General features: G+C 32.4%; 3 protein-coding genes across 7 annotated transcripts; all 3 read left to right on the top strand.

The window, feature by feature from the left end:
* Window positions 1-1,163: 1,163 nt before the first annotated feature.
* On the top strand, window positions 1,164-3,665 carry LOC118039148 (large ribosomal subunit protein bL19c). Of its 4 annotated transcripts, none has more exons than XR_004685890.2 (6): window positions 1,164-1,335; window positions 1,428-1,793; window positions 1,894-1,980; window positions 2,086-2,219; window positions 2,891-3,067; window positions 3,215-3,665. XR_004685890.2 is itself a non-coding variant. In XM_035045760.2 (5 exons), the coding sequence occupies exons 1-5, from the start codon at window positions 1,312-1,314 to the stop codon at window positions 2,997-2,999; spliced, it is 720 nt and encodes a 239-aa protein (XP_034901651.1). In that variant the 5' UTR covers window positions 1,164-1,311; the 3' UTR covers window positions 3,000-3,160. The 4 variants fall into 4 exon arrangements, 1 of the variants encoding a protein (XP_034901651.1); XR_004685892.2 differs by having other exon boundaries at window positions 3,170-3,665; XR_004685891.2 differs by having other exon boundaries at window positions 3,149-3,314.
* A 2,601-nt stretch (window positions 3,666-6,266) lies between these two features.
* On the top strand, window positions 6,267-13,077 carry LOC118039147 (vesicle-associated protein 2-1). Of its 2 annotated transcripts, none has more exons than XM_035045759.2 (8): window positions 6,267-6,559; window positions 6,726-6,818; window positions 8,272-8,342; window positions 8,433-8,514; window positions 8,874-8,989; window positions 9,089-9,226; window positions 11,359-11,427; window positions 12,713-13,077. In XM_035045759.2, the coding sequence occupies exons 2-8, from the start codon at window positions 6,758-6,760 to the stop codon at window positions 12,845-12,847; spliced, it is 672 nt and encodes a 223-aa protein (XP_034901650.1). In that variant the 5' UTR covers window positions 6,267-6,559; window positions 6,726-6,757; the 3' UTR covers window positions 12,848-13,077. The 2 variants fall into 2 exon arrangements, with proteins under 2 accessions (XP_034901650.1, XP_073267535.1); XM_073411434.1 differs by having other exon boundaries at window positions 6,681-6,818.
* A 5,206-nt stretch (window positions 13,078-18,283) lies between these two features.
* On the top strand, window positions 18,284-22,319 carry LOC118039146 (vesicle-associated protein 1-2). Its single transcript, XM_035045758.2, has 8 exons — window positions 18,284-18,522; window positions 18,616-18,686; window positions 18,897-18,978; window positions 19,078-19,193; window positions 19,287-19,451; window positions 19,546-19,596; window positions 20,516-20,593; window positions 21,915-22,319. The coding sequence occupies exons 1-8, from the start codon at window positions 18,471-18,473 to the stop codon at window positions 22,023-22,025; spliced, it is 726 nt and encodes a 241-aa protein (XP_034901649.1). The 5' UTR covers window positions 18,284-18,470; the 3' UTR covers window positions 22,026-22,319.
* The last annotated feature ends 1,394 nt before the right edge of the window (window positions 22,320-23,713 follow it).

Below are 23,713 nucleotides of genomic sequence, written 5' to 3'. Positions count from 1 at the left end.
GACTCGGGCACCTTACTCGAACCTAGCACTCCTCATATAAATTTTTCCACAACCCAGGATCTTAAAAAATATTATAGGTTTTAATAATGTTATTTTTTTATGCATAAATAAAAAATAAAAAATAGTGCACATGAATATTCAAAAAAAAAAAATATGTTCTTTATATTTTTTTTTTTGGTTTTTTACATGATTTTAGCATTTTTTTTTCTTTTCTGTGCAAATTATTTAGAAATTTATTTGAATATTTTTAAAATTTATTTTTGATATCATGCAAGTTTTTTATTAAAAAATAATGTTCACAATAAAAAAAAAAACATGTTCTCATTAAAATAATAAAGATATGCATTAACAAGAAAATAGAGTTTTAATTAAAGAAATAAATCTTCTTCATAATTTTATTCTTTATCTTTCTTGCAAATGTCTCTCTTTATAATTATTTAATTAAATAGAAATAGAATCCAAAAGACAAGGTTAATAAATCTGGGCAAGGGTATGATACAGGTTAAAGTTAGGTAGGTTAAACTTGTTTAACTTGAGTGTATTTAAAACATTGTCATTCCAATATTAAAAACAAATATATTAAATCATTATCGTTTTATTTTTAAAGCAAATCAGGTTTTGAAAGGAACAATTAAGTCATAGGTATACTTGTCAAATCAACTGAAGTACACTAGATAAATTTCTATTTGATTTACTTTAAAACTCGGTTGTCCACCATCCTATATCTTCTTTACATGGAAACAATCATAGTTTTTTTTTTTCCAATATCGAAATTTTGCTATGGGAGACATTATCATGCAATTACAATGTATTTTTCTCCTACTCACGAAAAAAATAAAATATTTATAAATAAATTTCTTGATAGACTGTGCATTTAATGAAGTGAAAAGATTATATATTTGGGGTTCAATAAATTTGAAAAATATCAAATATTTTTCATGCTGCTGGAGCCAAAGCCACCAGCATTTCATTTTATGCTGGAGCCAATGAATAGTCGTGGAGGGCTCCGGAACCTAACAATACATGTCAATTCATTAGCCCAAAGGAGCTTTATGTGCGGCCCATATCCGAAATATGGAGCCCAATTGGGCTCTCACCATTAACGTAATATAAAGCCCAAAAACCAAATAAATAAAACACGTCACACGTGTACAAGGGATAGAACAACCTGACATATCCTCCCTCCCTCCCTCCCTCTCCCTCTTCTTATTCAACGGATAAGGCATTCCTCCTCCCACCTAAACGAAGAACATGCCTTCTCTTTAATTTTCCTCCCCCTTCCATATTATTATAGTTTTTTCCTCTCAAAACATGGGCTCTAAAATTCTCCCTCAGGTACTCCTTCTCCTTTACCTATTCACAAAAACATTTCGATGTTTATACAATTTTCTTTTACTTTTTTTTTTTTTTTTTGTATCTGTTTGCAGGCACTTGCTGTAATACCCAGGAATCCTACTCAGTTTCATGTCCCGAAGAAATTAGGTTTTTCTTCAACAATCAATCGCAGCTCTTATCTTTCCAACTCAGCTTCTTCTAGTAGATTTTCAGTCTCTAGGGTTTCTTCAACCTCATTAAGTTCGAATCATGAAGCATTTTTTAAGGAATTTGCGAGGCAGAGTTTTGTAACGAGAGCCGAGTCAGAGTCTGGAGGTGGAGAAGTTGTGGAAGAAACTGAGAATGTTGAGGAAGAAGTAGTTGTAGAAGGGAGTGAGGAAGAGGAAGTTCAAGCTGAAGTTGAAGGAGCTGTGAAAGAACCCAGAAAGCCTCGAGTTAAGCTTGGAGATATAATTGGGGTACTTACTTTGATCTGTTCTGGGTTTGCTTCTAGAGTAATTATGTTAAGAACAATCGCCTTTTGTTTTTAATTTTTTGTTCATTGATTTATTTGAGTAGATTTTGAATAAGAGAGCCGTGGAGGCTTCAGAGATGGAAAGGCCGATTCCCGATATAAGGACAGGGGATATAGTGGAGATTAAATTGGTAATTGCTTTCTATTATTGTTCTTATTCGCATTAGCTTGTTGATGTTTGGTTTGTGGTGAAATGAAACTCTTTTGAGGTGTGATTTTATGTGGTTGATTTACAGGAAGTTCCTGAAAATAGGCGTAGACTGTCCATTTACAAAGGCATTGTCATATCTAAGCAGAATGCTGGTATCCACACAACTATTAGAATTCGGAGGATTATTGCTGGTATAGGAGTTGAGATCGTATTCCCACTGTGAGTACTCCTTTTGCCTTGTCTTACAGTTCTATGTTGGCTATTTGTTTGGTTTGCGTAGATGATCTTATTAGTTGAATAACTTCTGTGTAACTCCTAAATGAAACCTGTGATTACACTGCTACTGTCTTTCATTTGGATGAGAGCACTGATTTTTACAATTTCTGCTGACTATTATTCAGTATTCTGTGTATAATACCATTTATATTTGTTTGAAATGCTATATGAATCTAAGAATATTTGACACTGTAAAGTTGGAAGTTAATTTTTTTTTATCTTTTTTGCGTAGTTAAGATTTTAATGAGCTTGTTATGCGATCTGCAATGAAATAAACATTACTGAAAGATTTAGTACATATTCACTTGGGATTTCTATTCATAAAATCGCAATCATTGAGCTTTGAAAACAGTAGTGGCACTAGGTTAGAAGCTCCCCTGCTTTTGTTTTTTGACACATTCCTCATCCATCCTGTTGATGCCAAGAGATAAGGCAATGCCAAGCATGTAGATTCATGATCATGATCAAGATGCTTCTAACAAATTTCCTTGTCCTCATAACACCAAAATCTTGAAGTTTTCTTTTGACCGTGTTTATCTAATGTTACTTCATAATTTTCCTGGTTCAATAATTAGCGGTTGTGACATGATTAATGGGTTCTTTTACTACCACAGCTACTCGCCAAATATCAAGGAGATAAAAGTAATTAAGCACAGGAAGGTTAGGAGGGCAAGATTGTATTACCTGAGGGACAAGCTTCCCAGACTCTCCACTTTTAAATGAGAAAACATGGATACTGTCATTCTCTGGTTCTTTTCTTCTTCAAACGAGTACCATGACTGCAGAGAATTGTAAGAACTGAATTTCTCTCACTTTGTGAAAATTTGTGTATGCCACATTTGATATGCTAAAATGAGACTACAATGTTTCAGTTTTTTTACCAATTATTTCAGGCTATAGCATTTTCTGATGCCATTGCTGCAATTTTGTCCTGCCAGGGCATGGGATTACAGAATGTGCTTTGATCTATATTTTTGCACCCTTAATTGGTATGATGAATTTTATCTTCAAATATACGCACATCAACATTAGCTGCTACTGTTTTTTTTTTATATATAAGCATTGAAAGAGAGTGATAATATAAGATGCAATATGCTATTAGGATTGTGGGTAAGCCCTTTATGTGGGATCAACCTCCAGTGTTCCTCGTTATTGTCCGCTGTTCTTTAGAGAGATTGCTGTAATCCAGCCGTTTGGATTGTTCATTTTAGGCTGACTAGGTGCTACGTTCAATTTTTATCCGTAGTTTTATTTGTTTAATTATAGAAGGCCACCTTGGAGGTTGAAAGAATTCTGATCCTTCTAATAGAAGGCCACCTCCAGTGGTCTTTGTTTTTACTACCTTATGGACGAAATATTATTGGCGATAAGAACATGTTTTTTATGGTACTGAAATATCTATGATCAATTAAATGCATTAGACATGACACCTCCGAACAGACACAACGAAAGTTTATTCCACAACGGTATGTTACTTATCTGATGCTAAACAAGTATTTGTTCGATGATTCATGTTTTCCTTTCCCAAATGAGGATCAACTAAAGAATTAAAAGGTTAAACTATAGGCATTAAGAAAAAGAAGAGTGATGAAAGAAGCTTGAGTGAGAGGTTCAGACAAAGCATTGTGGAGCTGCTGCACCTGGTGAAGTAGTTTGCATGAGCTCTTTGAAACTGTCCTGCTAATGGTGGTGCTTATCCTGACAAGTAACACCCATCTGATCATGCCTGTTCTAGCTGTTTAGTTTTGAAGAATAGGTTTACTTGATCTCAAAACTTTCGTACCAAAAGCAAGGTTAGGTGTCTCTAGATAGATTATATCCCCACTTAAAGAGATAAAAAGGGTACTGGTTTAATCATATTATCTCAAAACTGTGTTTTTTTTCATCCTTTTTTTAATAACCATAAGTTTTTTTATTTTCATTTCAGTCCTTTCACATTTATTGTTTTTGAGAATTGACTTTATAGTTTGCTTTAGTTAGCTAATTATCAGGTTTTCGTTTTTCGTAGAGTAGGAAAACATCTCGACTCGAAGTTGAGTTGATGTTGAAATTGCAAAAATTATTTCAGATTTTTTGTTTAACAAATAATTGGAAATAAAAGGACTAGAATTGAGCATGAGTCAAGAAAAAAAATCATTTTTTTGTAATAAAAAGGTAACCAAATGCAAGATGCAAAAGTCGAGAAAAAGATGGGAGATAAAGAAAAGAGTAAAAAAGGAAAAGAGAGGAGGAATTACTTGTCGGAGGAGATAGATACACCGGGGATATGTGCCGCATGCACACACCACCTTCCAAGAAAGCTTGGACCCCAAAAATTCCAATAACATGAAGTTAGGTGATTTTCTAAGGTTGGAGGAGCTTTTACGCCCCACCACAATGTAGTGGCTCCTTTAAAAAAAGAGGAATTCTTGACGTGTATCAAAATAACTACCATTGTCTCGTTAGCATCATCGTTGTCACCATTAACACTTGTAATCAATGAAATTGTTCAAGCCTCGTAATCATTATTAATTTATTACTACTATTTAACTATTGTCCCCGGGACTTTTATCATTGCAATCACCTTATCTTAATCTAAAGCTTACAATATGATATTTAATTTGGTTTAAACAAAGATAATTAACAGCATATATATTTTTAGCAATAAGGTTTTGGTTGAAAAATAAATATACTAATTTCTCCAAAAATAAAAATAAAAATTAAATACAGTATCTTTACATTTAGATATTAAAACTAGCCTTAGTGTTCGTGTTCTGCCGAGGGGTTTGATTATTTTTTTTATGGTAAGCAGGGTTGACCCTCCTAGTCAGTGACTTGAAGATAATAACTATTTTTATCTATGCATTGACTCGAGTCAACCCGTGTTGACCCTCTCAACCTAATACTTGAGTCTTACTCCTATCGACCTCCAAGTTAGGTTTTAGAATTATGATAATAACAATTTTAGAATTATGATAATAACAATTTTTATCATTACATTGACCCGAGTCAACCTCCATTGACCTTCCTAATATGTAACCCAAGCTAACTCTCGAATCATGTTTTAAAGCTTTGATAATAATCACCTTTTTATTTTATGTTGATCCAGATCAATCCCTAAATCATGTTTTAAAATTATGACAATAACTATTTTTGTCTTTATATTGACCCAAGTCAACACTCAACCCCACTCGTGACCTGAAACTTGCCTTAAGTCGATTCCCGAATCATGTTCAAAACTATAATAATAATAATTATTTTGTATTCTTACGTTAACTTGGGTCAACCCGAATCGTGACCTGAGCTCTGTCCTGGATCGACCCTTAAGTTGGGTTTTAAAAATACAATAATAATTATTTTTATCTTTACATGTTTTAATTGAATAATTTTAAAATTGAGTTTTTTACAATGATATTTTAAAAATAATGATAATAAATATTATCTCTAAATACATGTTTTTTTACCTACTATTTTAGAAGTATAACAAATCACTCTAAAATTATCTTAGGGACAATTTCTTTTTATCTCTATTATATTTATTCTTTCTATTTCATGATAGTAACCAAATACGGTCAAGGTTCCAAGTCTTTCCAATGGTTGCTATAATTATAAATAGGGAAATAAATATGCCACGAGATTTGAAATCTCAATTTTATGAATGGGCGATGAAAAAATCACTTACCGTAATACGAACTCACTATTGAGTATTGACAACTAAATAGCTTTTGATATTGTAATTTTGTTCCCATTTTAAACCTCAAATCTCTTTTGCAAATGGAAATGAGTTTATGAAAATGACTCACTGCGTGAAAATAAAATAAAATAAATTGTTTAATTCGGGTTTAAAGTTTAAACCACAAAAGCAATACGTAAGTAAATAATTAAAAAGTTTTTAGAAGTGACACGTCATAGGTACCCGATTCCAGTCTGGGGAACGGGGATATCCCAAAAAAAAAAAAACTTTTGAACAGAACCTCCCTCGGTTATTTATTATATACACGTGTCAGTTCCATCACACACACCCTCTCTCTCTCTCTCTCTCTCTCTCGGATGTTGAAGAAGAAAGAAAGCTCTGCCCATTCTGATTCCAGGTTGCACGAAAACCCCAAGCTACCAACCCTCTCTGTCTAATTCTCTCTCCTTTTTAACAGAGAGATTCTTTGCTTCTCTCTCTAAACGGAGCGCATAAGTAAGAACAGACCACCTGAACCGATAAAAAAGCCGAAATTAGTGCCTGAAAGTTCGATCCATTCATTCACTCGCTGCTTTTAACTAATCCTTCACATTCGTTTAACCACGCACATGTTAGTTTTCTTCACTATTAATGTCACTCTCCCTCTCTCGCACTCTCGCTGTCTTTAATCTATCACAACTTTTTTACATCAATTTCTTCGATTGATTTGGGCGTTTTAATTTTTTTTATAGGTTATGTTTGTGCTCATTTGATTGTTTTGATTTGGATTTTTTTAGTGGAAGATTTGGTGAATTGGTGGGGGGGGGATATGACAACCGGTGGTGATAAGTCGTTTATCTCTGTACATCCAGATGACCTCAAGTTCATTTGTAAGCTTCTCTCCCTATATAAAATCTGCATGACGTATATTTATTTTTTCTTTCGTTAATTTAACTTCCTTCGTTGCATCTTTCTTTCTTCCTTTTGTAAATAACGATTTTAATTTATTGATTTATGTGCTATATTTGCTATTTAATTTCTTTCATCGGGTTCTTATTTATGGCAAGGAGATTAAAATTCGTTACACTTAATTCTACCAATCCATGCATTAACTGGGAGAATTAGAGCAGATTTAAGGTTGCGTGCTTTGCTTAGTATCTCAACTAGACAGTGAATCGTTATTTAATTTACTTTGATAATCCATTAGGCTGCTCTTGATCTGGAACTAATTGGGATTCTCTATTTAATAATGTCCTTGTTCTTAAAATGGAATACGTGTTTTCTGGCAGTCCAAGGTATTACCTAACTCTTCCATGAAAGTTATGAAGACATTCAAAATGCTTTTTTTTTTTTTTGTGTGTGAAATTCCACTTGGATTTTTGTATAACTGCTGCAGCTTATAGAGGTTCAGGGCAGTTTTATAGCCTCTTGTTAAATTTTCCATGGCAGGGATAACTGAAGTAGGTCCACTGCAACCAAGTGTGGTAATTTTCAAGTATTGTTGATGATATTTTCATGGACTTGCTTCAGATATGTAATAAACTAGACAAGTGATGCCACTATAACCCGACCCCAACTTATATTCTAGCTCTCTCTGAGCATGGCGGGCAGTAAAAACTCCCTTTTGCAAATCACAGTTTTTGGTTTTAGGTACATATCAATCACATTTATTCTTTATAAATCCATTTATAAAGAAAAGTAACAAGTTTATGTTCTGACACCTCTGTGTCAAGTGGCTGCTCTCGGGTCTCAAACCTGCTTGCAAAATTAAGATTTCTAGCCTAATATTTGACTACTGTACCAAGCGGCATTCTCAACTTCTAACATGTTATCAAATGTTTTTTAAGTCATCTGCATCAATGAGATAGATGCCTAGTATTCAAGTGATTTCTCTCACGACACAGTAAAGATGATTAGTTGTTCAAAGAGGGAGGATGGGGATTTAAAGAAGATCAAATTGATGGAGCGCAATTTAATTAAAAACCAAGCTGGATCTGATCCACTTTTCTTGATACTTAAAAGCTTTGCAGGCATAGAGACTTCAACTATTAGAACCCAAATTGATTGGCTGAAGTAAGGAGACGTGCTTGGTCAAAAATAAAAGAATATCAAAAGATAGAAATTAAATTATTTTGCAAACAGATCCATGGCAAATATCTGCTGGCATCAAGTATGGATAACTGATGCAAATCTTAATGCTAATCTTGAATATTATAAGTTGTATTCTTGAAAATGTTGATACCTTCTAAAAGTGTTGATATACTTATGTATTATAAAACTTTCAGATTCGATTTTTTCAATAGAGTTCATTTGGACTTATGATTGTGTTATATATGTAATCAGTTGAGCTGGAAAAGCAAAGCTTTTGCGATCTTAAAGTTGTGAACAACACAGAGCACCATGTTGCTTTTAAGGTACTCTCTCAACTACTGTATTAAAACCGTATTGATGTGCATTGGTGGCCTTTGATGGATTCATTTTTGTAATACTTCACTTTTTGCCAGGTTAAAACCACTTCACCTAAGAAGTACTTTGTGAGGCCCAACACTGGTGTCATACAGCCTTGGGACTCTTTTGTCATTAAAGGTGCCACTTGTTACCCAGTCACTATCTTTTTGTAGGACTTTCTTGTCCTTTTAAACTAGGAATTATTTATTCAAATGTGAATTTATGTTTGATGTCCACTAAAGGTTACAATTCTCTCACATCAGAGTTGTGGGTAGAGTGGTAACCAGCCATTTGTGAGATGTTTATTAGGTGATCATTTAATAGCTTTGGATTGTTTTTTTCCTTGATCACCTATTAAAATGAAAGAACCAAGCATCATAATTTTATCCTTGACCAGAATATATGGAATTTGTTTATGTGCCAGCCAACACATAATTGTTGTAAAGTTCTTAATTGGTTAGAATATATTTGATGTTTACAAACTACTGGATTTTCAGTTACTCTTCAGGCTCAGCGAGAATATCCTCTAGATATGCAATGTAAGGATAAGTTTCTCTTACAGAGTACCATTGTGCTTCCACCTGCTAATGTTGATGAGCTCCCACCAGATACTGTAAGGGTGTTAACTTGAAGAAGAAAAGTTATTCATGCTTCATTAGCTTGACTTTGCAAAATGATATTATATTTGAACAATGATTGATTTTATTGCCAGTTTAATAAGGATAGTGATGGCAAGGTGATACAGGAGATGAAGCTTAGAGTTGTATACATGCCCACCTCTACAACTCAAGGAAACTTGGAAGATGAAGTGTTGTTGAAGGGCTCCGAAAAAATTCCTGATGCTAACTCTGTGAGTTTTATTGTATTTGGGGTGTGCTAATTTTAGCTAACAGCATGGACTTATGTGTACTTGAAGACAATTAGTATTCTCTGGAAATCAGTTTATTGACTTCATTCAAAATAGTCGGCAAAAGGTTCTTAATTAAAGGAGAATACAAGGCATGAAATCAGGAACCAAATCAAATTATCTATCCTAATTAGGATGACACCTAATTTATAGGAGTTGATTAATACCAAATATATTTTCTAATTTATAGACAACCTAATCTACAATCTTTTATTTTACAACACTCCTCCTTAAGCTAGCTTGAAGATATCTTCCATTGCCAGCTTGTTGATCAGGTAGTCAAATTGTTTCTTGTAAAGTCCCTTTGTAAGTACATCAGCAACTTGCTCGGTGGTTGATATATATGGCATGCAGATCATTCTTTGATTAAGTGTTTATCAACTTGCACGCTCTTTGTTCTATTATAAGGAACTGGATTATGAGCAATTGAGATAGTTGCCTTATTGTCATGGTACACCTTCATGGGCGAGGAGTTAAGAATCTTCAAGTCTTCTAAAAGCATTTTAATCTACGCAACTTCACAAATCCCATGTGCAATTCTCTAAACTCGACTTTTGAGCTACTCCTTGCTACAACATGTTTTTGCTTTGCTAAGTAACTAAATTCCCTCCAACATAGGTACAATAACCAAAAATTGATCTTCTATCAGTTATACTTTCAACCCAATCTGCATCGGTGTAGACTTCAACATGTAAATATCCATGTTTCTTAAACAACAAACATTTTCCATGAGTTCCTTTCAAGTACCTCAATTTATTGACTTTATTCAAAATAGTCTGTACAAGGTTCCTATTTAAATGAGAATACAAGGTATGAAATCTGGAACCAAATCAAATCATGTATACTAATCAGGAGTGGAGTTGATTAATATCAAATCTATTTGTTAATCTATAGACAACCTAATATAGAATCTTATATTTTACAATAACACAATCAAATCATATATCCTAATTACGAGTGGAGTTGATTAATATCAAATCTATTTCTTAATCAATAGACTACTTAATATAGAATCTTATATTTTACAATAGCACTCATATCTCTGGAGTTTGACTGACTTCATTCAAGTTGGTGTTGCGTAATTAACAGAATCATTACAAAGGCAACTAAAGGCTCCTTAAAGAAAGTACTAGATGGATAAAAAATGCCATATTGACCTCTATCACAAGGGTTTGATAGTGAAGTGTGCTGATGAGAAAAATTCTTGATCGTAAACTGATAGTTGAACAAAGCTTAGACACAATGCTCCTGAGCAAAAAATGAGAATTGTTATGGATGCTCCAAGAGTTGTTTGAAAATGATGACAGAATAAAACTTGATAGAACATGTTAACCACCTATTATTTGCATTTAAATAATTATCATGACAAAAACAAAATTGTGATGATTTTGCAGTTGTGAGTGTCATAGTGAGCATGTTGCCCCTCTCTTCTTGAGAAAGAAGTGGGCTATTTCTTTACAGAATTGTGCTCAATTTCATGTAAGGGAGTTCTGCCAAGACCTCTTCATTAGTTGGGGGCATAATCCGCATGAAATCAGATTTTTTGAGGAACATATAGAGAGAGAATTGGATCTGGTTAGACAATGTATGGTTGCTAAACAAGGATCGGTTTTTTAGCAAGGTGTGGAATATATCGTCAATTATCCAATATGATTCCACAAGATCTAATTTCATTCAAGGAAGTTAACTGTATAAAGTTGCTGCAGTTTTGATTGGTCTGCTTCTAGTATGTGACTGCTGTTATTGCTTTGCACTTGGAATATGCTAGAATGGGGCTCCTTCTTGGATTCTCCAAGATTGTGAATAACTGTAATGGATTGTCAGTTTTAACTACTCAAAGGAAACACATCTATATATGGACGTCGTGTCATTCAACATGCACTATGCAACTTGATCTTGTTTAGAACTGTCACAATCTTGTAAATTTGCTCTGTACCATGCCTTTTTTCAGGAAAAGCATATGAGCATATCCTTGAATTAATTTCTAAACAGGTTTTTTTGTTATACACGTACATGCACCCATATACACACATGCATATAAGATTTTCAAGTACACTGTTTTATGTTTGAATCAGGCTGTACAGCTCCTGGAGGATGAAAGGGATGCAGCTGTTCGACAAACCCAGCTACTGCAGCAGGAACTGGTTAGTCACTTTGTGCTTCAGCCTGGTTATTTCATTATTATTTGTTTTCTTTTTCTGTTGAATTGAGAATATGGAGCCAGTGTTCCTCCTACCATTTTGGCATTTAAATGTCCACCATCCCTAAGGGTTAAAAATGTTGGTAAAGAAACAATGGGGGAAGAACAGGAGCAAGATGGAAAGCAACAAATAGAAAACATGAGGCGTGTTACAAACACTGTTCTTAAAGTTATTTCCTCTACAAAAAGCTATACTTCAGGATTCAACAGGTTCCTCCTCTAGAATTGAGGGAAGTAGAAACAGCAAGGCAAAGCAAAAGAAAAATGTCCTGCAACCTAAAATGAATTATATATTCCTCTTTAAAAAGTGCAGGTGTTTATATATAGGCCTAGAATCTGTAACATCCATGAAGAAATTAAATAAAGAATTCAAGAGTGTAACCAGTCTTTAAAATATAGTTGTTAGAGAAGATAAAATAGCTGTCGGAGAAAATAAATAGCTGTTGGAAAAAAAATATAATTATGAAAATAAATTGTAGGAGCTTCAAAAACTGTGGTTTCAGTTTGAAGGTTAAAAAATAAATTATTATCGGAGACGAGGCTTAGAAAATATCAGCGTTGCCTCACGTGGAAACGGAGGTTTTTCTCTTGCTCAGCCCAACCTTATACGTACGAGCCTATCACCTTTTCTAGTTGGTTAGTAGCTCATATCATAGTTCACTATATAAATAATAGAAAAAAGGTCTTGTGTTTCCAATGTGGGAATGGAAGCCTATTAGATTTAAAAACTTCAACTTAAAAAGTAGAAGATGTTGTCTTTTCAATGTGGGATAGAGATCTTTTGAAATAATATTAAATTATATTATTTACAACAAAAAAATCCTTCAATGGACTTTTGCAGGCAATGCTTGATCAAATGTGATAATGCAATTGAAATGAAGCAGAGCAGGAACTTTTTAATTAGATGACTTGTAGGCATGGAATTTGTTTATCAGATGGCAGCCATGAGATCTTGAAAATGTAAGAAAGCTCATTGGATATGTGAACAGTAAAAAACACTGGGAATATTTTAGATTTTTTCTGTTTGACAACAAATGGTTTCGAATGAATTATATCTAATGCTAAGAAACAGCGTTATGATACCAAATTTCCCATATGTTAGAACCCCGACACCCCACCACACGTACGAAAGAGGTTTTTGTGTACTGGCTAATATGTGTTTACTGCCATTTGTAGGATAACACAGGAAACCTTTACAACAATTTATCTAAGCTTTTTCTTTCCAACAGGATTTGCTGAGGAGACGAAGATATCGAAAGACTGACCCAGGCTTCTCCCTCATGTTTGCGTTCGTGGTTGGACTTGTTGGAATTATGATCGGCTTCCTCTTGAACCTTTCTTTGTCATCACCGTCTACAGAATGACCTGACACTACCAAGGACCTTAGGGGAGAATTTTTTTTTTCTGTCTATTTTACTATATAATCTCAGGGGTTCTGCTGGATGGTAAGGACATCGATCTATTTCCTCCATATATATTTGTTGTTGCAAATTTGTCGGCTGGCCAAATATATTTTCATTTCATTGATATGTTACTGTTAGTGTGACTTGGTAAATATTCTGTTGTAGTTTATGAAGTCTTTCTTCGCATGGTATCGAAATTTGCATTTCAAATTTACTCTTAATCTTTCTTGAACGCTTTAGCTGGGTGATGTAGCAAGGGGTTGAACAAAAATGGCTTCAGAAAAAACCCCAGGTAATTTCTCGCAATAGAGAGAATTTTTTATTTATTGAATCGTTATAATATGGAAGTTTATTTAAAAAATAAACTAATTAATTCTATTAGTATAAGATTTCAATAAATAATTATTGAGTTAATATAGAATTTATTTAATATTATTACTAATAGGAAAATAAATAAAATTAACATAAAAAGAGTAAAACAATTCATCTTCGAGTTGAAATTATTCTTGCACACTCTTTCTGATTCATGACGTATGTTCTATAAGAATACATACATATATGCATGTACATATATGTATTCTTATATGTATATATAAAAACTAAATATCACCGATAGAATATTCCATAGATGTTTGAGCTGTAATTTCATCAGAATCAGTAAGTGTCCCGTCCATTGATAAGTCCACCGGTGATTTATTTTCTGACAGAAAAACTGATAGGAGGTTCGTGTCAAAAAACAATTGGTATCGACCATTACTTTGGTGGTCAATCCGGTGATAAAATATTATTGATGGAGCACCGATTGACTAACCATATGTAATAAATTGTGTATTACCAAGAAATTGACTGATAGAATTATTGAGATACTATGTTGGTGAATTCTCCTATCTATATCAAAACATTTCACAATTCTTTGTAATTATTTAAAGAACATAGGTTTATTTTATCAATAGAATTACCAATATAATTTTTATGGTTGTTTGTGATTCTGTGAGTATTTAAGTAATTGTTTTTTTTTTAATGCATGCTTATTTGGATAAAGTATTTTGACATTAAACAACTAAATTAAATTAAATAACACATTTTAAATTATTAATTTTACTGTAAAATCAATTACAAATGTTTTTCTACATTAGAAAGAAGTTTGAGCTACATATGAAGATGGAAAGGGATGAAAATCTTATAAAAGTCTATAAGAAGAAGGATAATGAGTCGACATGTATGCCATTATTTGCTCTCATTGCTTCCTACTTCGTTCTCCCTGCACTTCCAATTCAATCCTCAGATCAGTCATCACATTAGTTATTTGTTATTGAACCAACTCCTGAATGGTTGTTAATGGCTAACTTGGGCTAGATTGTTGGGTTTCTACGTTTGATATACTATTACTCGCCGGCTATAGTCATAGAGATATTATAAATTTGATTTCTATTTGGTCCACTGGTTGCTCTAGCCTCAAACCACAACTCCAGGTAGTATTTTGAATGGGTTGAAGGATCCTCTTCATATTTGGCACATATGTCAGCATTATATGTTTTTTACACAAAAAACAAGTCAAAGATGTTGACAAAAAAACTTTTGTTCGAAAAAATATTCAAAATGTTTTAAAGTTTACTTATAATAAATGTTTCGACCCAGCTGTCCATAAACAGTTGCACCCTTTTCTGCTTATCCTCCTTTTGAATATGTGTTTTCATATATAACTTTATTGAAGTTAGATCACACCCAAATTGTGTAGCCTATAAAATAAATCATTAGTTTGCAGATGTCACAAATAATTACTAACATTTAAATAAAAATATTTAAAAATAAAGCAGGCTCTTACTAAGCATTTTGCATGTTTAATAAAAGGAAATGATTCACATGTATACTTGCTAATGTTACCATACATCTCTTTGTTTCTATTTGAGGATCCACTTTATGTCGCTTTCTAAAACCCTCTAACATTAATAAATCTAGATATCTCTTCTAATTACTCTAAATGACATGAGGAAGTCTAAAATTCTTTTACACCTCAAAATCATTTGACTTGGCATATCTCTCTGTGTAGATGTGCACGTTATACTAAAAATCACGCAATTTGGTTTACAAATTTGTTAAATGCAAAAAAAATTACATATTTACAAAAATATAAATGTTTACCCAAATATATATATATATATATATATATATATCCTTAAACTTTCCCCACCAAACCTTGACAACCGGCATCCATTTAGGATGCTCTTTAAGTTGGCTTTATTGAAACAAAGGCACTTCCATCAATGTTTTTATCATTAATGTTATTGTGCGTGCAACTTTTATATTTACGAGTCTAAAAATAAATTAATGAATAAAAAATATATAAACACTTTAATCAATTTTTTAATGTTATTTTCAAAAAAAATAGATTTTCTTACATGCTTAAATCCGACTTTAATTCCACTATTAACTTGTCAAAATAAGGATTTTTGGCAGATGGAACAACAAATCTACAACCCGTATTTGATAAACATGTGTTGGTAATGTGTGCAACAATTTTCTCTTCATAATCAACATATAAATGCACTGCAATCTCATGAACACTATGGCTTGAAGAAGTAGAACTGCTTTTGTCTCGACATTAAACTTTTTCTTGGTATTTTAATTATCTAGCTAAAACATAATACAAAAGAAAGTAAATAATGTAAGCATATTCAATTAAATTCAAAATATATGGTTTTATGGGTTTTTGTATTAATTCATCTATCTATTTTTAACAATATTTCATTAGCATCTCCTTTTATTTGACCCTACCCAAAGTTTTTTCAAAACTACAAAAAACACACATTCTCAAACCATTTATCATACATAATGTATATTGGACATTAATAGTCAATATTATTTATCCAATTTTTTACATGTACATCATTATACCAAACATATATTTGTATAGATTTATAATTCATATGGCTTAATTTGTCATTCCACATATCACAAGACTCAAACATGTGAGAAGAAAAGGCATTATTATTACTCTTCTTATCCATAGTTATAATGGTCATTATACTTATTTTGAAGATGACATAACTAAGATACCCATTTCCTATCAACATTTTATTTTTAGAAAGTATAAATTTATTACTCTCAAATATTAATTTAAAATTATTTTTTCTCAACAATGAACCAAATATTAAGTCCATCTTAATATCAGCAACATGAAGCATATTGTTAAGAGTTAGAAGCTTTTTGAATGTCATCTTCATTATAACCTTTTCAACACCTGGAAATTTATAAATTCCTTATGTACAAGTGTTCACTAACCACTTTTTTACAAGTGGATAAAATTATATTTTCAATGCATACATGTCTAGTTGTATCAATGTCAACACATCATTGCTCAAAATTTTTTATCAGGTTGACTTTGAAAAAAAACAACGATTATGTCATTTTCAAAACTTAATCAATGAGGTGACCAACCTTGTTGATATTGACTTGGGTTACTTTATCAAGCCCTATTTATGCAACTTTTGGCTAGGTGCCCTATTTTGCTACATAAAACTACTTGCCATTAAAATTTTTGGCAATATTCATCCTCCTCGTATAAGGTTTTTTCTTATGGATTATATCATAAGAGATAGCTCTTCTTTCACGAATAACAACAACAACAACAATAATAATCATACTAATAACAACAACAACCATGCCAGACCCAAGCACCCTGAGTCTGGAAAACCATGAAAACCATGCTAGACCCAAGGTGCTTGGGTCTGGCAACCATGCGTGATCTAAGTTTACTTGGATGTGATAACAGTAAGACCCACATTATTTAAGTCTGACAAACATGTCTTACCAAAGTTTACTTGAATGCTACTACTACCACGACCATTAATAATAATAGTAGTAGTAGTAGTAGTTAATAGTAATTGTGATTGTGATACTACTACTACTAATAATAATAATATTAAGAATAAGAATAAAAAGTATAATAAGAATAATAAGAATAATAGCACTAAAAAAACAATAGCAATAATAATCATATTAATAATAATAACAATAAACAATAACAACAACAACCATACCAGACCTATGCTAGTTGGGTTTGGCAACATGCTTGATCCAAGTTTACCTGGGTCTGGCAGCCTTGCCAGACTCGTGTGTCTTGGGTCTGACAGTCATGTCAAATCCAAGCAAACAACAAATAAATAGATGATAATTGTGCACTTTAGTTGTCAGGAGAGAAAAAAAAAGAAAAAACATAAATAATCAATCATCGACGGCAATCTAACCATGATGTGTCTACACGTGTCACTCCATGTTGAAAAGGACACGATTGTGCATCTAGTTATACGATGGATGACTCGATTTAGCCTCCAAGACATGTCTCACGCTCCTCCTTAATGGTGTGAGCGTCGTCCACTCTCTGGGGTGTTTGGAACACACATCAACAACTTTTTGATTAAAAATAAAAAACACAACGTTAAAATACTAAAATGCCCCCCATGGTCCTCTTAATTACATAAAATACCAATTTAAAAACACCAAAATACCCCCAAAAGCAAAGTTTCTTTATTGTCTTTTTTGAGGTTAAAAGCATTATTTGATTGTGCTTAGAAATTGAAAAAACCCGATTAGCCTTTTGGAAGAAAGCTAAAGAAATGTTTATCTTCTCATGAAAAAATGAGAAATTAAAAGTAAAACTACTATTACAATCCATGATGAAGAGTCTCGTAATCCACAATGATTTCCCAAGCGTTATTTGCTTGTACTTTGAAATTTGGAAAACCTGATTATCTTTGTGAAAGAAAGCCAAAGAAACATTTATCCACTCGCAAAAAGATTGGAAATTAAAAATAAAACTATTATTACAATTTACAGTGAAATGTTTCTTGATCTAAAATTATTTCCTCATATTATTTAGCTTTTGTTATAATATTAAGATTTTTAAAAATATATTAACACGTGTGTTATTGTTTACATGGACAGTAAAATACTATATATAAAAAAAACCTTAGTTTTTTCATAAAATTATTATAATCTCATCAATAAATTAAGTGAAGAAATATTCGAAAACAAGAATTAGGAAAGGATAATTTTCTTTTTATATCTAATATAGTAATGAATTATAACATTATCAAACGTTATTAAACAGGATGTTATTTAAACTAAAATAATTTTGTTGTATTTTATTGGTCATTAAAATGATGTTTGAAAATATAGTACTAGTTGCTTTTTAAAGTATTTGTTATTTAAAAATATATAAAAATAAATTTAAATATAAAAAAATTAAATTTTAGCCCTAAACACAATACCAAGTATAGCCTAAACAATCGGTACCGGGGTTAATTTGATAGTGATGTGAAATATAATTGAAATTGTATTTTGTTCACATTATTATTTTAAAAATATTTAATTAATTAATACATCTTATTTTGATTTGATTTTCTTGCTCTTCACTTGAAAGCCCAACCCTTTCCTCGTGTCTCGCTCTCACTTGATCTGTCCGCCATTCGATCTATCTGGTTTACAAAACCAAACAGATTCTTCTTGCTTTTCACGCTCATATTTTTTTCGGATCTTTTCTTCTTCCGAACACTAGTAGTACTTTGTTTTGTTTGACGGGAAGATGATCACGGGAGAGCTCCTCGGCATCGAACCTCTTGAGCTCAAATTTCCTTGTAAGTCACCGATGCATGAAGTCCTTCACTCCTTTATCTTTCTTTATATCTGCTTTTGCTTTGTAAATTTATGTCTTCGTTTTTTGGGATTAGTTGAATTGAAGAAGCAGATCTCTTGTTCTCTTCAACTGTCTAATAAAACTGATAATTATGTCGCTTTCAAGGTAAATTAATATTTCCTCTCCATTTCTTTCTCTCTGTTTTGTTTTATTTTTTTATTCAATTGGATCAAAAGGGTTCTTGTCAGGGGATGAATTATTAAATTTTGTGCGATATGATAGCCTAACACAAGAACAGTATGTAACTCAAATCTGGAATTTTACAATGTATATTTTTGTGGGATATTCAAATCTCTAATTATATTTGATGCTTAGGTCAAAACAACAAATCCCAAGAAGTACTGTGTCCGACCAAATGCTGGGATTGTGTTGCCTCGCTCCACATGTGATGTTATAGGTGCCCATTTCGTTCATTTTGTTATCATGGTTTTTAAAATCGAATTTGTGATTTAATTTTTAGTGCTGCGTTGTAATTTTTGGCATTGATTTGATTTAGTCACGATGCAAGCACAAAAGGAAGCTCCTCCTGACATGCAATGCAAGGACAAGTTTTTGCTTCAAAGTGTTAAAGCTAATGATGGTGTCTCTGCAAGGGATATTAATGCAGAAATGGTAGGTAACTTGCATGTAATTTGTTTATTTTGCAAGTGGGGTTAGTTATGGACTGTAGGGGTTATGGCGCGTATGGTAATTGTGGCTGTGCAGTTCAGTAAGGAGGCAGGGCATGTTGTCGAGGAGTGCAAATTGAGAGTGCTTTATGTTTCTCCCCCTCAACCACCTTCTCCTGTTCTAGAAGGGTCCGAGGAAGGGTCACCCCCCTGGGGTTCTGTGTCAGACAATGGGAATGTTAATGGCACTGATTTATCTACTGTGAGTTCATGAAGCAATCTTTTATTGATGTTGTCATTTTAACTTCCCATTAGCCTAAAGATATTGATGGCTTGCTTTTTGTTGGTGAATTTAGGGAACAAGGGCATTTGTTGAGCATCTTGAACCTCAAGACAAACCTTTGGAGGTAAAACTCAGCTGCATTTGTTTACCTGATCATGTTTACATGCTTTGTTAGATAGGAGCTTCTATATAGAACCCTTCATTCAGCTTCTGTTTAACTTATGGTTTCTGAAGCAGTTAATCATCCATGTGATTTTAATGAGGCCACTGCCAAGTCGCTGACTGCTAATACATTATACATCTATGCTGGAGTGATTATGGAGTTCTATCTCATAACTCACAAGCAAGCTTTTAAGTTCTGATGACATATAGCTTGGTGTTTCAATTATATGGGCGTTGATGTCTAACTTTGTAATTTTAATTAAGCTTATTGAGACGGGGAAAAGAATTGGGTGTAACTTCAGTCTGGTCAGGATTTTAGTTATGCAACTGTCTATTCTTTCTTTAGTTATGACTGCAATGGAATATCCATCAAACTGGTATTTTCTATCTTCTTATAGGAATACTTGTCAATTTTCTGGTTGAATCTTTATCTAGCGTTAACTCTACTTCAATTTTGTCTCATTGTAATCCTTCTCTGGAGTCATATTTGCCTTCTATTTCTTTCAGTAAATCATCCTAGATGGATATAATGAACTCCTTCTCATTTTCATCTGTAAAATTAGATTCTGATTCTATCAATTGAAATTTAAGGTTTATTGTTTATACTTATCAAGTGATTCATCTGTGAGGAAGCATAAAAATAATAATATATTGGATTCTGATTCTATCAATTGTAATTGTCTCTCTCTTTCTCTCTCAAAACGCACACACGCTTACATTTACTTGTATGTTGTAATGTGCTTTAACTTGGCTTTGAATACTGTATTTGCTGCTATGCTACAGTGGACATGCTTTTGGCGATTTTTTTATATGAATTCTGTGTCTTGATATCAAGGCTGTGATAAATTACCGCCTACAATAAATACCTGGCCTAATTGCAGGCAGGAGCTCTCATTTCAAAGCTGACTGATGAAAGGAATAATGCAATTCAACAAAATAACAAGCTTCATCGAGAATTGGTGAGTCATTAACAAGTTTATCATTTGACCATTCTCTTGTAAGTTCAGATTTTATGGAGATTCAATGTGCTTTGCAAATAAGTCTTGATCTCTTTGTGTTGTGGGATGGTTTTGTCTACTTGCCCCTCATTTTCTATATTCGTGTAGAATGTTTGGTTTGTCATGGAAAGTCATAGAAATTGAAAAAACAAAACTATGCGATCTGTCTCTTCTGTCTTTCATAGTTATGAAATTCAACCAGAGGTGCTTAATCTCTGAAATCTGAACATTACTAACTCTCTAAAATTATATGCATTACAAGGTATATAGACTTGTAGGTTTTCCAAATCTGTAATGTGCCTGTTACATTTCCAGCAAAAACCTACATCAGTATTCAGTAGCTTAACATTTTTTTGGTATTTTTCAACAATCAAACAGTATCTCCAATGCATTTGTTTTCCGTTGTGCTTAATTATTCGACTTCCTGCTATTTTTAGTGAAATTAGCTGACATGGCCAGATGTGGGATGAAAATGATACTTGTAGAACTTGTTTGGTTGTACTCATGAGCTGTATCTGGTCCATCATATTTTGTTTGTAAACTTTTGTTTGAAATTCAGGCTGACTTTACTGAATCTTTTGCTATGTATTCTCTTTTCTTTGTCCATCCCTAATTAAAATGCTTACCGTACCTGTAATGACTGCTTTGTTACACGATTTTATGATGTGAGGTTAATCTTTCATAATATGGGTGCCTTTTCATCCAAATATTAAGAGAAATTGAAAAGGAAAGTTAAAACAGGATGTGAAGGTGCCTTGTGGGCTTCATGGCTCTATCAGAATCTGTTCAAGTTTGAAACAGCAAGTTGATGCCTGTTATAATGTGATTAATACAACAATCATCACAAAACCGATTAAAGTAAAAGCACATGTTATGCATCTGGATACTTGGATGGGATATGTTTGGTTTGTCATCAGGCTTGATTTCTGTAACTTCTGTTGCACTTCTATCCATTATACTTTCTGCTATAATCTCTACTATCTCACCTTTCTTATATATTCTTGCCTTCTGTTTCAGTAGATCCCCATTTTAGCTTTTTGTTGATTACCCTGTTGTCAGCTTACATCGTAAGTGAGTTTATTAGCTGCAAGTTTGTATGGCCTGTTGCTTTAGGACTGCTTGTTTCTTGGCTCTTTAGATCTCTTTAAGTCAAAAGGTTCATATGTAAGAATGAGAATTTTGAAGCTTCTTGATGCGATAGTTGATGTGCTCTGATATGCCTTTCTGCGATTCCTAGCATCTTCAAACAGTGGTAATTGCTTAATGACACATTACAATGCAGGAGCTCCTGAGATGCCAAGGCAACAAAAATCGCTCTGGTGCATCATTAATGTTCGTCATCATTATTGGCTTGCTTGGCATATTGTTGGGGTATCTCATGAAGAAGACGTAAGCAGCTATGCCTCATACATCTCGGGCTTCCATTTTTCCTGATCCTCACCAGTCAAAGAATGATGATGAAAGGAAAAGAAACTAATGAACAGACTATGGTGGATTTCATATTTTTCTGGAACTAGCAAAATTGTTCATATCAGGTGATATGTTGTAGCTGCTTAACTGCCATGCGGGGTGACCTGTGCTTTTATTGACCTTCACATAGATTCTTTTGTGCTTCAATTTAAGAGATTTTGGTAATGGGATGCTGAAGACTTTAATAAATCTGCCCAATTTCGGCATGCTGGAAAAACCGGTGATGGAGTATCATATTTTTATCAATGCTTGTCTGTCTGCCGATTGTAGCCAAAAGAGGAAGTAGGTGGATTCTCTCGTCTTTTCCCACGCAAATTTCCTGACCTTTGATCATTTCTTTTTTATTTTTTTGGCTTCTCACACTAATCAATTGTAAACACAGGGAAGTTAATAATTGTAAATTAATGTACTTTAGATGTAATATCCATTTTCATTTGCACACTCGTAAAAGAGAATCGGTCAATTATAACCTCTAGAATATACACAAATAACCTCTTGAATATACACAAATACTAAGCTTTATGGCAGTGTTTAGCATTGTTTTTGAAAGTGTTTTTAAAAAAATTTAAATGTTTTATATATATTTTTTAAGTTAATATATTTTTAATATTTTTAAATTATTTTGATGTATTAATGTTAAAAATAAATTTTAAAAAATAAAAAAATATATTATTTTAATATGTTTTAAAATAAAAAATAATTTGAAGAATTATTATCCTGATAAGTTGAACATTGTGAAACAAAAACCCTACCATGAAATCAAGAATTCAATATAGGAGAGTTTTTGGATAGTGAAAGTGGTAGATGTAAGGGTGTTTTGGGATTGGAGAATTGATAATATTTTGTTTTTGTTTTTTAAAGTGTTTTTTATTTAAAAAATATATATTAAAATAATATTTTTTATTTTAAAAATTAATTTTTAATATTAATATATTAAAATAATAAAAATATTTCTTTTGAAATGCACCCAAATACCCCAATAAGTAAAATGTATAAACGCAGTAATTGATTCTATAACATTATTTCAACTTTCTTCCGAGACTTTTCCCTTCTCCTCACGGATATATATTTAATATAATTTTTTATTTTTAGATATTTTTCAAAAATATTTGATTTTAAAAAATATAAATTAATATTTTTTAATATTTTCATGATTTTAATATGTTAATATTAAAAATATTTATATATTTTTAAATAAAAAATTATTTTAAAAAATACTTTTACTATAATATCAAACACCTCCTTAAACTCCAACACCAAAACAAGCAACACGTCTCCAGTCCAATACAAAACAAGATGGCACCATCTATTGCTCTAGTGCCGCAGCTTTTCCTCTGCTTTACTTATTTATTTTTATATTTTAAAAGTTTTATTTTTTATATTTTTTAATTTTAAATTAATATATATTTTTTTAATATTTTCATATTATTTTAATATACTAATATTATAAATATTTTTTTTTAAAATAAAAAAATATTATTTTCATATATTTTTTTAAAAAATAATTAAAAAAACAATCATAACCATAATTTCACCTCTCTCATGAAATCGCTTCTGTCTCTGTTTTTCCTTCCTTCAACACTATCAGTCTCTGGTCACCACCACTGGACT

Source organism: Populus alba, chromosome 1 (assembly GCF_005239225.2).
Source record: "Populus alba chromosome 1, ASM523922v2, whole genome shotgun sequence".
Taxonomy (NCBI): domain Eukaryota; kingdom Viridiplantae; phylum Streptophyta; class Magnoliopsida; order Malpighiales; family Salicaceae; genus Populus; species Populus alba.
Note: the sequence above shows the minus strand (reverse complement) of the source record. Positions and strands in the feature narration are given on the sequence as shown.

Coding starts and splice junctions, on each gene's coding strand:
- LOC118039147 (XM_035045759.2), top strand. CDS start 6,758: ATGACAACCGGTGGTGATAAGTCGTTTATCTCTGTACATCCAGATGAC. Junction 6,819..8,271: donor AGATGACCTCAAGTTCATTT/GTAAGCTTCTCT, acceptor ATATGTAATCAG/TTGAGCTGGAAAAGCAAAGC. Junction 11,428..12,712: donor AGCTACTGCAGCAGGAACTG/GTTAGTCACTTT, acceptor TCTTTCCAACAG/GATTTGCTGAGGAGACGAAG.
- LOC118039148 (XM_035045760.2), top strand. CDS start 1,312: ATGGGCTCTAAAATTCTCCCTCAG. Junction 1,336..1,427: donor GCTCTAAAATTCTCCCTCAG/GTACTCCTTCTC, acceptor ATCTGTTTGCAG/GCACTTGCTGTAATACCCAG. Junction 2,220..2,890: donor GTTGAGATCGTATTCCCACT/GTGAGTACTCCT, acceptor TTACTACCACAG/CTACTCGCCAAATATCAAGG.
- LOC118039146 (XM_035045758.2), top strand. CDS start 18,471: ATGATCACGGGAGAGCTCCTCGGCATCGAACCTCTTGAGCTCAAATTT. Junction 18,979..19,077: donor CTCCACATGTGATGTTATAG/GTGCCCATTTCG, acceptor GATTTGATTTAG/TCACGATGCAAGCACAAAAG. Junction 20,594..21,914: donor ACAAGCTTCATCGAGAATTG/GTGAGTCATTAA, acceptor ATTACAATGCAG/GAGCTCCTGAGATGCCAAGG.